This window comes from Cinclus cinclus, chromosome 24, assembly GCF_963662255.1.
Source record: "Cinclus cinclus chromosome 24, bCinCin1.1, whole genome shotgun sequence".
Classification (NCBI taxonomy): Eukaryota; Metazoa; Chordata; class Aves; order Passeriformes; family Cinclidae; genus Cinclus; species Cinclus cinclus.
In genome coordinates this window covers 2833380-2847238 of record NC_085069.1, presented here as the reverse complement: position 1 = coordinate 2847238, position 13859 = coordinate 2833380, and the positions used below count along the sequence as shown (strand labels likewise).

Here is a 13859-nt window from a genome sequence, read left to right as displayed (position 1 = left end):
AGGCCTTCCTGGATATCCCTTTGGATATCAGAGTAAGAAGCTTTTGCAGTTGTGCTTCAAGACATGCCAAGGCCCTTGCAGCTTTCCAGAGTCAGCACATTTGTCTTCAAAATGTGTGCTGTGAGCACAAGAGATCTTGGTGGTGGGTGGGAAGGGGAATGGATGGTGTCCTCCTGCAGAGGCCATGGCACTGGTCTCTCTGTAGGTGCTGTCTTTAAGCTGGTCGAGCAGCATTATCCTCTCTGCACCCTCACTATATCCTCATCCCCCTTTGCTTTGCCCTCCCCTAACACTTGTCTGGCTCCCAGGCCGATGGGTTGGGTTGTTTGCACCACTGATGCCCCTGCATAGTGTCATGAGTTGATGTGAGTGGTGTGGTGGTACGGGGAGGGAGCTCTTGATGGCTCCGGGAGCCTCTGGGACACAGGGAGATGTTCAGCATCCCACTCTCTTTCTGTCTCCTTCTGGACAGCTTCATGGTGGGTCTCTTCAGCATCAGCTGCAGGGGTTTGCTTGTCAGCTCGTGGGAGTTGTTTGGGTGAGGCAATTTCCTGCAGCTCAGTGTGCTCATTTCTCACTCTTGCAGACAGCCTCTACCCTCACTGCAGCTCTGGAGGACTTTGTGAGACCCGAGCACCTGGATGGTGAAAACTGCTACAAATGTAACACGTAAGATGATTACTAAGCACATATTACCAGCAGATCCTGTGTGAGGGAGTTGCATGTCATTGAGCAGAAGTCATCTTCTCATGGAGCTTTGCTGCACACAGAGGAGATGCAGCTTCTTTAAAATAGAGCAGGGAATAGCCTTAGAATAGCAAAAGCTGTGTGAGACAGGACAGGTTGCCTGGCCACCCTGGGGGAGGATTGGGTGCGTTTCAGCACTGGGTTCTGTGCTTGGTTTCAAGGTGTAAGAAGAATGTTGCTGCCTTCAAGAAGTTCACAGTCCATTGCGCACCCAAGGTTCTCACGGTGTGTCTAAAAAGGTTTGACTGTTTCACCGGTAGGAAGATCAGCAAGGTTTGTACACAGCCGGTGTGCAGCTTTCTCTTCCTGGAGCAGATTTCCCTGAGCTTGTGCCAAGGCACTGGTCTTGGGTTCGTCATGTTCCCTTCTGGGGAGAGAATTCCCTTGGGAAGACAGGCAAGCGCTCTTCTCCAGCAGAGCTGCTTTGGCCAAGAACAGTTTCCTGCCACTCAAAGCATTACACCTTTGTGATGGTGTGCTTTATGGAAAACCAGCTGCTTGTGAGCCCCAAAGATGTATTTACACACCTCTGGCCCCTGGATGTGGCAGGCTATTCTGTGTCATAGGTCAGGGTCACTTCTGAGCCCTGCTGGTGTCTGTGCAGGTTGTGAAGTACCCCGAGTACCTGGATCTTCGCCCGTACATGTCCCAGGCAGAGGGAGAACCCCTCCGTTACTCCTTGTATGCTGTCCTGGTGCACAGTGGGGTCAGCTGTCATACAGGACACTATTTCTGCTACACAAAGGTAGTCAGCAATGTCCTTCCTTCCTTTTTTCTTTCCTTGCCAATGGGGAAAATGTGTGTGAGGAAGAGAAACTTTGCTGTCGGTGTTACTGACAGCCAAGGTTTTGGGGCAGGAGATGTCTTTAGGGGCTGGACTGGATTTGTTTTGACATACTCTTTGTTAGGTAGTTTTCTGCCTGTGTTTTTGGTGAGAAACCATGCAGAGATCCTCGTCCTTTCTTTTTCACAGGCCAGCAATGGGCTGTGGTACCTGATGGATGATGAGTCTGTGGAGCTTCGTTGCCTTGACACAGCTCTCAGGCAGCAAGCCTACCTGCTGTTTTATGCCAGGTAATAAGCAGCATTCAGATACGTTCAGAAGATGTGTCCTTTTCCCTGTCTATTGGTTTGCTTCTCATAGTGCAGAGAATGCAGAGATTTCTCACCAAAGGCAATTACTACCAGCTTCATTCAGTGCTGTGGAACCTGTGCTGCCCCATGTCTGTGCTTCAGGCTGCTGCCCTGATGTAGCCTGCTACTTGCCTGCTCTGTGATGCTAGACTTTTGTAGAAAAGAGTGAGGGAACTTAAAGGGACCTGCCAGGAAAGATGGGGAGGGAGCCTTTATCAGGAAGGGTTGGACAGGATGAAGGGTATCAGTTTTCAGCTGACCCATTATGGCAGGTTTCCATGAGATATTAGGAAGAAATGCTTGAGTGGAAGGCTGGTGAGAGCATGGAACAGGCTGCCCAAAGAAGCTGTGGGTGCCCCATCCTTGGAGGTTTTCAAGGCCAGGGTGGACAGGGCTTGGAGGGGCCTTGTCTATTGTGAGGTATTCCTGTCCATGACAGCGGGGTGGCACAAAATGAGCATTAAGATCCCTTCCAACCCAAGCAAGCGTGTGAATTTTCACATGAGGGTCTAGAAGGTATAAAGATGAGGTTTATCTGAGATAGGAGTAGACTTGGTGAGAAGACTCTAGCTAAAATTTCCATTAGTGGCCTTGGTTAAATCTTCTCTCTGTCATACAAACCTCTCCAAGGAAATGAGCGAATCCCAGAGAGGGCTGCAAAAACAGCCCAAAACTGAGATCTTTCTTTTCTTTTCTCCAGGTGTTCGGATCTGAAAATTGGAGAAAGGGCTTCTTCCTCACTGGCACCACCGTATGCCCCTTCCTTCCTTCCTCAGTGGGCAGCCAGCAGCGAGCAGGTGGCTCCTGTTGGCCCACAGGGCTTGCCTGGCAGCACGAAGGTAACTATGGGGAGGAGGGTCAGTGCACTAGAGGAGCAGTGGATCTCCTTCTAGCATCTCAGCATTTCTCCTTTTCCCCCTCTCAACATGCAGCACTCTTCACAGCCACAGTGCTGCCTCTTCTCCAAGCACCCCGGCTGCCTCCATCCCATTTGTGCCCCTTTGGCCCTTTGGCCTTGGCAGCCCTCCAGAAGAGCCTTTGGGAGGCTCAGAAATGTCCCCCCCCAGAACTCCTGGGAGATCCCCACTGACTCTGGTCCTTTCAGGAGAGAAGGGCAGGAACTCTCCACAGCTCTCTTTGCAGGACATGGCCCTGGGCATGGAAGGCGCTGGCAGGGAGCAGGACCGGAGCAGATCCCCGCTGTCGGGCAGGGATGGCCACAGCTGCTCTGGGGTCAGCACGGACTGGGACCACACAGCAGGGAGGAGAACGGGCCCTCCGAGTTTTGGCGCCACTGCCAGGGATGGTGAAGCTTCAGGACCTTCCAACAGGAGCTTGCAGTGTGCTCCTGGCCCCGGGGTTGCTCAGGAGCAGGTCCTGCTGAGGCGGAGGGACATGAGCAGATCCGTGCAGGGCAGCTACAACCTCTGCAGCCCCTCTGTGCAGCACAAAGACTACGAGCCCTCAGCGAGGAAGAGGAGGAGGCTGACATCACATTCCCCGTGTTGTGATCAAACCCCTGTGGATAGAGCAGTTCCAGGGCCCCCCAGCTCCCGCTTGAAGCAGGCTCCCAAGCTCAGGGCTGCTCGGAGGCAAACCCGAGCGAGGTTCAGAGAGCAGAGGAGATCCCCACGGCGGGGCTCTGACCTGCACGGCCGCTTTGTGCAGTGCACAGACGACCAGCACCCCTCTCTGAGCAAGAGGAAGAGGAGGAGAACAAGTTCTTCCCGTTGTGACAGAGCCCCAGGGGATAACGCAGCTTCAGGGCCCTCCAACACCAGCTTCAAGCAGGCTCCTGTGCTCAGGGCTGCTCAGGAGCAATCCCGAGCGAGGCTGAGGGAGCGGAGGAGATCCCCAGAGCTGGGCTATGATCTCCACAGCCGGTTTGTGCAGCACGCAGCCCAGCGCCCTTCGGCGAGGAAGAGGAGGGTGCCCATGGCCTAGAGGGGCAGGTCTGAGAAGAGCTCGGGGCACTCTGGGAGTGCTGCAGTCAGATTTTGGCCCTGGCTGAAGCAGAAGGGAAGATGAGCACTGAGTTTTTTATCACAGGTGTCCTTGTTTTCTTCTCAAAGATGAAGAAACTGTTGGCTTATATGGGCAATGATGCTTCTGAATAGAGTAATAGGCTTTAATTAGAATTCTTCATTCCACAGTGTAGATAGTTTTTGCTGCTAATATAGGTCAGTAGTTGAAATCAATATTGAAGCAATTTTTTAATTAAAGCTAGAAAAATAAATGTTAAGTACAGACTGATATTACCCTTGCCAATGTCTCTTTTTCTCAGTCTCAAGGTGAAATCTTGCTGGGTGTCCCCACTCAAAGGAGGAATCTCCAGCCACATTCTGAGAAGGGGAGGGGGGGTTAGACGTCTGTCCTGTTGAAGAGTGGGGCTTTTCCAGAGTGAAGTGATGGACTGTGAGTGTCACAGTGCTCAGGGAGCTGTGCCAGCTGGGGCAGGATGCTCTGCCTGAGCAGGGATACAGCAGCTCCAGCTGTGTCCTGTCTACACCTTAGCAGGAATGGCTTGAGCAAGGAGGGCCTCCTGTTTGTAGTGTTAAAGAATGCTGAGACCAGCTTGACCAAACTATCATGTCACCACTGTCACTGAAAACATCAGGATAAATTAAGCTCTCTAATGCTACTTTTAGTGTCAGGAAGCACACATTCCTTTCTTAGAGTGCCCTTCTGGGCAACTCCTCCCACTTTATATTCCAGGCATGATGCTGTGTGGTGTGGATGTCCCTCTGGGCAGTTCAGGTCACCTGTCCCAGCTGTGCTCTCTGCCAGTTTCTTTTCTGAGCCTCCTCACAGGCAGAGCAGAAGATGAGAAAACAAAATGTCCCTGACTCAGGATAAAGGTGACTGAGCAAAACCTCAAACTTCAGCGTATTATCAATACCATTCTCATTGCAAATCCAGAACACAGCACTGTAAGAGCTACCGAAATAAAGAAATTAACTCTACCCTGTCTGAAATGAGAACAGTGGCATTCCAGCACAATTGCTGAATTACCTTTGTTAGTTCCCTCTTTATCTCTGGGTTCTGCACAGTGTCCATGTGGTTCAGAAATTCTACATTCCTTGCATCCAGCTTCAGCCATAAAATGCCTCTTCCAGGTCTGAGACCATTGATGCATATCAAGGTTAATTACAGTTGTTTTAGCAAAACGTAAAGCTTCAGGGCTTTTCCCAAGCTGTGTTCCCACTAGAGCAGCTTATGGCAAACCTTGCTAAATGTTGGCTACAGTGGCATATGACAGAGTGGAAAATTACACGGCTCATGATTAATTAAAAGAAGTAATTAGAAAACTGAATTAAAAGAATGAATTAGAAAAGGTATTTGTAAAGTTCTATCATTTCCAACACCATGAGGACATGCAAACAGAGAATCCCTGATCTGAGGGCAGGAGCAGCAAGGATGTCCAGGCGTTCACATGGAAGTGAGAGTCAGACGGGTCACATGGGAGAAACCAAAGTGGTGCTAGGACCTTCTTCAGCAGCAAAGCCTATTTTGTTGAATAGACCTGCCAAAACCTAATGTAAAAATGTATCAGAGGCAGCCAGTCAGGTTATGCTATAGAAGGGCAGTCCCACTTTTGCATGACAAGGATTTCTAGCATACCTCCCTAAGGTGTGTGAATATCCCTCCCTTGAGCAGGGAAAGCCCTGAAGGTCACTTCTCATGGCTGAGCAAAATAGGTTTGCTCATGGTTGTTGGATGAGTGACATCAATCTCTACGTAATTGTTTTGCCTGATTTCATAGAATTGCTTCTCTGTTGCTTCCAAGATAGTGCACTATACTGTAACACTAGTAGTTAGTTAGGGTGTGTTACTATGCTAGTTCCACTATGTTAGTTATGTTAGTAAGGCTGCCGATGCAATGTGACAAATACTTGTGATCAAGTTATTTTGCTTAATGATTGCAATCAATTTAAATGAATTTCTAATTTTATTTATATCAATAGATTTGGTTTGCCGTCTTTAATCCCACGGGGCACAGTTGTATACAGGCTCAATTACACCTCTGTAACCCTTTGCATAGAAACTGTTGAAGAGTCTGGGGCTGGGCTAGGATCCAGCTGCATGCAGACTTCTCTCTGAGGAGTTTAGAAAACAAAAGTGTCCTTCCTGTACCTGCTGACTTGACAGGAGGGCTTCTGTAACAAACTTTGTGTGGAGTGGGTCTGTTCTCCACTCACTGATAACTTTTGCAAGGAGCAGGGAGTTGGACTGGATGAGCATTATGGGTCCCTTCCCACGTGAGATATTCGATGATCTGATGATTCTATTACATGGTGGAAGGGGAAAGGGATTTTCTTTTTGCCACCATGGAAGCTGGGAGAAGTATTAGTAAAAACACTGGTAAAGGGAGGGCTGCAGGGAGCAGTATCACCTTCCATCACTAAATTGGACTAGGATTTCATAAAATTAAATGAAGACCAACAGCCATGCCTGGCCTTGCTTATTGAGCCTTCTCCCAAGCACAATGGGAATATCTGCTGGTAGTGGATAACATTGAGTGAGTTGGTCTGTGCTGTGAAAGATGGTCTGACTGCTTGGTGGGCACATCTGTCAAATAAATCTTAGCCAAAGAAATAATTGGAATGCTAAATCCTTGTTTGCTGCAGCAGATGTGGCAAAGAAAGTGGGTGATTTTTGGTTGGTTGATTAGTTTTTTGGATGGGGATTATTGTTGTTGCTGGTGTTCTTTTAATCTTTCTGATTAATGACAAACCTTCGGAAGAAGGAGTAGGAGAACCTAGATGTTAATTTGTGGGCAAGAATGATCTTTTTGGTGCAACTTTCTCCCAAAGTATATGTGAGGACTGGATCAATACACACTCCTTTGTCTTGGGTTCCTCTACGGCAGAGTCACTGATGGTGTGACCCAGAAATGAAATATGGGTACAGACACCCAAATGGTTTAAAGTGGGCATGTTTCAGCAGGCTGTAGTACACAGTAGCAGAAGCAGGGGAAGTATCTGGCAGCAGAGGATCATAAAGCCAAGGAGGATTAGCAGTGCCTTAGCAAAACCTATAGCCTGCATACTTCTTCATGATACCCTAAAAAGGGTCCTTCAAATCTGCGAGCGATGAGGTATGCCAGGAAATAGATCAAGGTAAACTAATTTTTAGTTGTAATGATCTGGACATCAACAGGGAAATAAAAATCAAGATTGGCAATGAGTGAATCTTTTGTCCCTTATCCCCAAGTGAATGTGGGCTGCATCTTTGTTTCACCTTCAAATTTTGCTGAGAAAGCATAAGTATGGTAAGCCTGTGTGGCAACTCTGTCATTAATCTGGCTGCATTATGAAGTAATAGTAATTACTGCAAAGTAAAACCAGATCTTGATAGTTCTGTAGGATATCTGGGTTTATATAGAAATCATTTGCAAGTTCTGTAAAACTAGAGGTGGCTGTGAATCAGCTCATACGCGTGCATCATATTTATCCAACCTCTTAACAACTATTCCTTATTGCTCCAATCAGCACTAGCCAGTCTCAGTGGACTTTATATAGATGTAGTATAAAGAGCTGTGGACAAACCTCTCTTCTGCTTCACTGCACAGTGCTCAGAGTTGAAAGCTTTCCTGGAGACCTCAACATTTAGGGGTTTTTTCCTATCCTCTCTCTTCTTCTACCACACTCCACAACAGGAGAAACTACCTTTGTTATATTCAAATGGTGCAACTGATGATTTTTGAGACTTGAACTGATTAGTCCATGAAAAGATCTCTGCCACAACAAGTTTTCTTTTTCTACAGAGTAAAAGTGGTAGCTGAGCGTTTGAAGAGAGTGGTGAATATACAGCCTTTGAAGGCAATGCTATGAAAGAAGAATCAGTCAAAAATAGACAGAAACAAAACGCATAAGACTGCCTCATTTTCTTTCGAAGCTTTTATAATCTTTTCAGAAGATCTTCTCAAAATCTGAGTAGTATCTAAATTCCAGTCCTCTTTCTGTCTGTTCAAGCAGGCAGTTGTATTCTGACTGCAGATTTGCCCGGCTGTTTGCAGCTTCATCGGCTGCTGGACACTAAAACGAGGAGAGCTCTGCAAGGCACCAGACAAGGATGATCCTTGGGAACCTCAGTGGATTGAGTGAATTCAGACTCCTGGGTTTTTCTGGAACCTCTCCATATTACCCTTTGCTCTTTGTAGTTTTATTATCTCTTCATTTTCTCACCTGGATGGCGAACACAGTGATAGCTTTGGTAACAAACAGCGATAATCGCCTTCACACCCCGATGTATTTCTTCCTCACTCAGCTGTCCTGTTGGGATATCTGCTATTTGTCAGTCATTATCCCAAGTATTCTCGAGAACCTGATGGTGGGAACAGTGAGTATTTCCAAGACAAGATGTGCAATGCAAATGTTTTCCTTCCTTTTCTTTGGAGTTGCTGAGTGTTTTCTCTTGGCCGCCATGTCCCTTGATGGTTATTTTGCAGTTTGCTCCCCCTTGCATTACACAATGATCATGAGCAGCAGGGTCTGCAGAAGCCTGGTTGTTGGAGCTTACATCTGTGGAACTGCTGTGGGCTTAGTTCACACCCTCATCACCTTCAGCTCACCCTTGTGTGGTTGTGCCATTGACCACTTCTTCTGTGAGATTCAGCCTCTCCTGGACCTGCTCTGTGGCAACACTCTCCCAAGTGAAATCCAGGTCATTGTGGTGGCTGTCTTTGCTATTCTGAGTCCTTTCTCACTGGTCATTTATTCCTATATTGGTATCGTTTCCACAATTCTTCACATGGCATCAGCTGAGAGCCAGGAGAAGGCATTTTCCACTTGCTCCTCACAGCTCCTGGTTGTGACTGTTTTTTATGGCACTGCAGGCTCCATGTACCTGCGGCCAAAATACAGCTACTGTGCATCTGTGGATAAATTCCTCTCCCTTTCTTATTCTCTGGTGACTCCTTTATTGAATCCCATCATTTGCAGTTTGAGGAATAAGGAGGTGAAAGGAGCCCTGAAGGAAAAAATGGAGCAAACCTAAGTTAGTGTGGAAATGAAATTGAAGATTTGGGTTGTTCCAGGTGTTTGTGGTGGAATTTTTCACTCTAAATTCTTGTTCAGGAAAATCAATTTCCAGATCTACTTCAGCTATTGGGGAGGAAGGAGGGAGAAGAGTGGAGATTTTTAGCTCTAAGAGGGAGTGTTAGAAGCTATGTTAACATTTTGGAAGGGAATTTCTTCCACATACTTAAGAAATTCTTCAATAAACTTATTTTTTTCCTTTTCTTTTCCTTGCTATTTTTCAAAAGCTTGAAAATTGCGCTTTACATACTTCTGAATTTTTGAACCAAAGAGTAATATTCAAGAGCCTGACTTTACTGAAAGAACTGAAAAGAATGAGTTTTCACCTGTTTGCATTTATTTCCTGAAACTGTTTAGTAAATCTGTTTGGGGAAAGGAGAGGACATAGTTCAGGCAATAATGTGGAGCCCAAGAAATTACTGAGGACTGATTTTTAATTCTGAGATTGTTACTGGGGCAAAAAAAAAAAAAAAAAAAAAAAAAAAAAAGAGGTGTGCAAAATTGCATTCCTGCCCCACTGCCTCAAAGATATTTCTTCAATTTTAGAGTCATTGTTTTAAACATGTTAGACCAAGTGTAGGCCTTTGAAGTACTTAACCAATGTAATCTTCTGTAACTATTAATACAACTCTTTATATTAAATGCTCAAAGCTTAAATGATATTGGAAAGATAAGGACATGCATTACTCCTTAAATTAATCCTTCATTCCTGGAAATAAATGAAAATATAAATATCATAAAAGTACATGTCCTGGTTTAAAAGACAGCTGTTTGCTAAGGAAAGCAGAAGCTTCCCTTTGGACTGAAAAATGTGATCCTTCCTTCCTTCTTTCCTTCCGATTATTAGGATTTTGAAATTAAGGGAGCTCTCAGGCAAAGATATGGGGGTAGGAATAACAGTTCTTTACTAGTATATCTACCAAGACAAACAAGAACAACAGTAGCTATGAAATTAGCCACAAACAGACCAGTAACTCAGTCCCAGTGTTTTTTGGCTGCAGGCACCTTTTCCCTGAGCTGCAGTTCCCGGTGCTGGGGGCGGGCAGGTCCCGCAGAGCTGCAGGAGGGCTGGGGGTGATGGCAGAGCTGTCCCAGGGAGAGACAGAGAGAGATGGAGAGAGCTCTCCGCTCACGGTGTGGGTCCTGGGGCTCAGCAGAGTGCTGGAAGGTGGCAGGTTCCAGCGAGAAGGCAGCAGGGCAGGGTCCCACAGCAGTGAGGATGGCTCCCGGCGATGGCATGGCAGGAATGCAACACAGGCGGCGATCGTCCTTCTCGTCCCAACTCCAAGGGGGAAATGGGACCCAGGCCCAGCCTTCCGCTTCCTCTTCTGGATGTTTCAACCTCGCGCGGTGTCCTTCTTCTCTCTCTCCTCCCCCTTGTCACCAGGGCCCAGTCAACAGGTATCTTAGCATGACAATGGGGAAAATTCCACAGAGGGAAAAGGGAAAGAAACAACCCCCAACAGTACAGGGTTCTTAATTGGATGTCATATGAATTTTTATCTTGAGAGTTTGTAAATCCACAAAAAAATTATAAGGTATAATATTCTTTGCAGAAGCTTGACATCTTTGATTTTAATCACATCTTATTTTGGACCAAAAAAATTATTATAACAGAAAATGCTGTCTCATACTTTTAATTTTTTAAATTTCAAATGCATTACAAAAAGAATGCATTGTTTTTTGTCATATTGCTTTATTGGCATTAAAGTTTCTCCCCTAGTCATATATGCTAGACTCCTTACAGCAGCATTCCTAGAGAATTGCACAACTGTGTATATTATGAAAGAAGTGATGAAGAGGGGAAACCCAAGTAAAAAAGCAGTGGGGATAAGAAAAGTGTAATTCATAAAACAAAAAAACAAACAAAAAGCCCGCAACCAAACAAAAAAAATGGTAAAATATAGTTCAGTAAAATGAAAGTAAGCATTAAAAACCTGGGAAGTTTCAGTCTGGTAAACCACCAGGCCCAATACATTCTTGATTGATTATGCAAAATTTGTGAGTTCTCAAGTTTGTGGACAACACTAAATCAGAGGGAGTAGACTATGTGCCAAAGGGCCCCCATGTTTTAATGAATCCAGAGGAAGGCTGGATGAGTTCCTTGAACAGAGAGCCCAGCTCTAGGTGTCCAAACCAGGTGGGATTCAGCTGCCTCTTCATGGCTTGATTTTGGGGGAGCTGCATCCATGGATTCACACTTGCCCATCTTAAGTGTCTGGAATCTGAGCCTGAAGGATGGTTTCTATCAAAATGGAAATTAGCACTTCTAGGGCAGGGATCTTGTGCTTCAGAAGGAGTCTTTGCAGATGAGTGCTGTCCTCATGGCCTGGAATAGCAGGCATGCAGAAGAACTTACAGGACTGAGTCCCCTCCAGGGGAAGCTGCGTGTTCCTGGTCTCTGCTGGGGAAGAAAGGCTGGTGGTACCTTGGACAGGATGAGAAAGCAGAGAGTCAATGATAAAAACAAAAATCAACCTCTCCTTCACTTCCTTTCTGACTGAAACTGTAAAACAAAGCTCAGAGAACTCACATTTGTGGGATCAGTATGGTGACGAGGATTTGCAAATCTCAGCTGTTTCAAGAGAGGTGTTTAGCCCTCAAGTTACCTGAAGATCTATGAACCCGGAGGCTCTGTGAATGATTTCATTTGCCCGTGACTACTTGCACCGAACAAAATGAGTCTGCTTTACAACAGAGCTTGGTCTCAGCTGATGCTAGAAATCTGACTGTGCAGTTGCCTCTTGAAGCAAGGTGCTCACTTTGAGAGAAAGTGTACAGGTGAAAAACTTGTCCTAATTCCTCCAGTTGGAACAGATCTTCAGTATTGTTCCAGAAAACTCTGAATTAACCCCACCTGATCTGATTTCAGGCTCCAGAGCACTGAATGGGAAAGCCTTACTGTGACAGACAGGAGAGCCAGGGAAGAATCAAACCAACCATGGTGCAGAATAAACACAACTAAATCCAGTGCAGAGTTCCAGCTCTGTGCCAGGATCCTTGTGCTGGTCTGGAGCACAGAGGTGCGGGACGGAAACATGAAAACACACGCTTGGGCTCACAGGAATATCCAGAGACAATTAATCATCCTTTCAGAATTTCACAGAAGAGGTTAAAAGTGTCCACACCTTGCTTATTTTCATCTTTTGAATGGAAAAGGGGATTTTGAATTTAGCTTTCTGTAAATGCTTTCATTGTATCTGCTTAAGTATAGCTGGAAGAAACCTGACTCCGTCTGGCAATAGAAGTATATGCTACTTGGGAATAATTGTCATAGGTTAAACACCCAGCAGATTGCACCAGTGATTCCTGCTGTCACTAGAATAGCCAGCCCGTGGAATTTTGTGACTCTCATGCCCTTGGTGCTCCAGAAAACATTGTAAACTCTAGATTGGCAGTAAATTGGCAGTAAAAACAAAATAAAATAAAACACAAAAACAAAAAGGCAGAAAAGACTGTAGTTCTTAAATCTGAGTAAGTCTTTTGTTTTGCACTGCACGTCTAGACATAAAGCGGTGAAAAATTAGTTTTTCTAGATAGAAAGTTTTACATCTAGGTATTTCTAATACGTACTACATCTTTACAAGGGATATGCTAGACACTGAGCTCTCATTTTAAAATAGTGCAGTAAAGCATGCTAAATTCTCCAAACCAATAATTGCCATTTCAGATTTTGTCTGAATCAGGTTTTATTCTTTCCCCAGCCAGTGCCCTCTCTGCTCTTTGTCTTTCTTTCCATCTTCCTCTGTCCTTTCTCTCTGTCTGTCTAACTAGCTCTTTTTTGACATCACTTCCTTGCATTCCTTGGGCTTTCTCCTCTGTCTCCCACTGCTGCAGCTCTCCTTTCTCAGCGGAAGGTCCCAATGCTTTTGTCTGCCTCAGGCTCTGCAGCCACCCAGCCCGGGGCTGTTCACACCCTGCTTTGTGCCAGCCTTCTCAAGCCCCTCGGTACGGTTCTGTTTGCCAGCACTGCCGTGCCCTGCTCCTCAGCACCTCCCAGCCGGGCCCCTGTGTCCGCCTGAGCCCGGCACTCAGCTGCGCTTCTCCAGCCCTCGGCAGCTCCCGCCTCCCTGCTCCCCCTCTCTGCTGTGCTCACACCCGGCAGAGCAGCACAGATCCGCCCCGTGCCCCAGCCCTGGCTCGGGGCCCGCCAGGAGCCTCCACCCTGCTCCTCACCTGCACCAGGTGTGCTGTCACCTGAGCAATGGCCAAACAACCGGGAGCCTGCAGCAGCCACTCATTCCCTGACACTGCAGCTGATGCCTCCATGGGCTTCCTAAAAGCACAGGCCACACAAAGCCAAGGGAATCAAAAGCAGATATATCTACTGAATAAATAAATTCCATACATCAATATCAATATCAATATCAATATCAATATCAATATCAATATCAATATCAATATCAATATTTATTGAAGGGCCTTCAGGAACATTTCAGGCAGACAAAGCCTCCCAGGGGCTACACTCCAAAATGGACCGTGGGTCACGGGTTCTCATCCTTTTCTAAGTTTGGTCCATTTGCCTATTGGAGGTTTATTTCCAATGACAGCTTCGGGTAATGAAGTCATTTACCTTCAGTTTGTTCACCCCCAACTCACTTTTGTTTCCATTTCCTGGGGCCTGAGGCAGTGAGGGGTCCTTGATTGCCAGGCCTGGGCAGGAATTGCTGTGTCTGAGCAGAATGGGGAAGCAGCAGCTCACACTGTGCATGGAGTTTGGAGTCACACGCATAAGAATGGCAGGATTGCAAATCTATGAAAAATACAAAAGCTACAATCCTGAGGCATCAGGGGTGAATAGCAACCAGCTGCCTCTTTGGAGCCCGAGGAACAGCAACTGCCTGCCGCAAGGCCCAAAAGCTTGTTGGTCAAATGCAGCAGGAACAAAAGTGCCTCCAGCCATCCTGAGTGGGAATGTGGCTAAAGCTGTGTCTGATC

At 46.3% G+C, this 13859-nt stretch overlaps 1 protein-coding gene across 1 annotated transcript; it reads left to right on the top strand.

Moving 5' to 3' along the window:
- The first annotated feature begins 8073 nt into the window (after positions 1 to 8073).
- LOC134053461 (olfactory receptor 10C1-like) lies at positions 8074 to 8880 on the top strand. Its single transcript, XM_062508474.1, has one exon. The coding sequence runs from the start codon at positions 8074 to 8076 to the stop codon at positions 8878 to 8880; it is 807 nt and encodes a 268-aa protein (XP_062364458.1).
- Positions 8881 to 13859: the final 4979 nt, after the last annotated feature.

Bases quoted from the DNA above. Each gene is read 5' to 3' on its own strand.
- LOC134053461 (XM_062508474.1), top strand. From the start codon at position 8,074: ATGGCGAACACAGTGATAGCTTTGGTAACAAACAGCGATAATCGCCTT.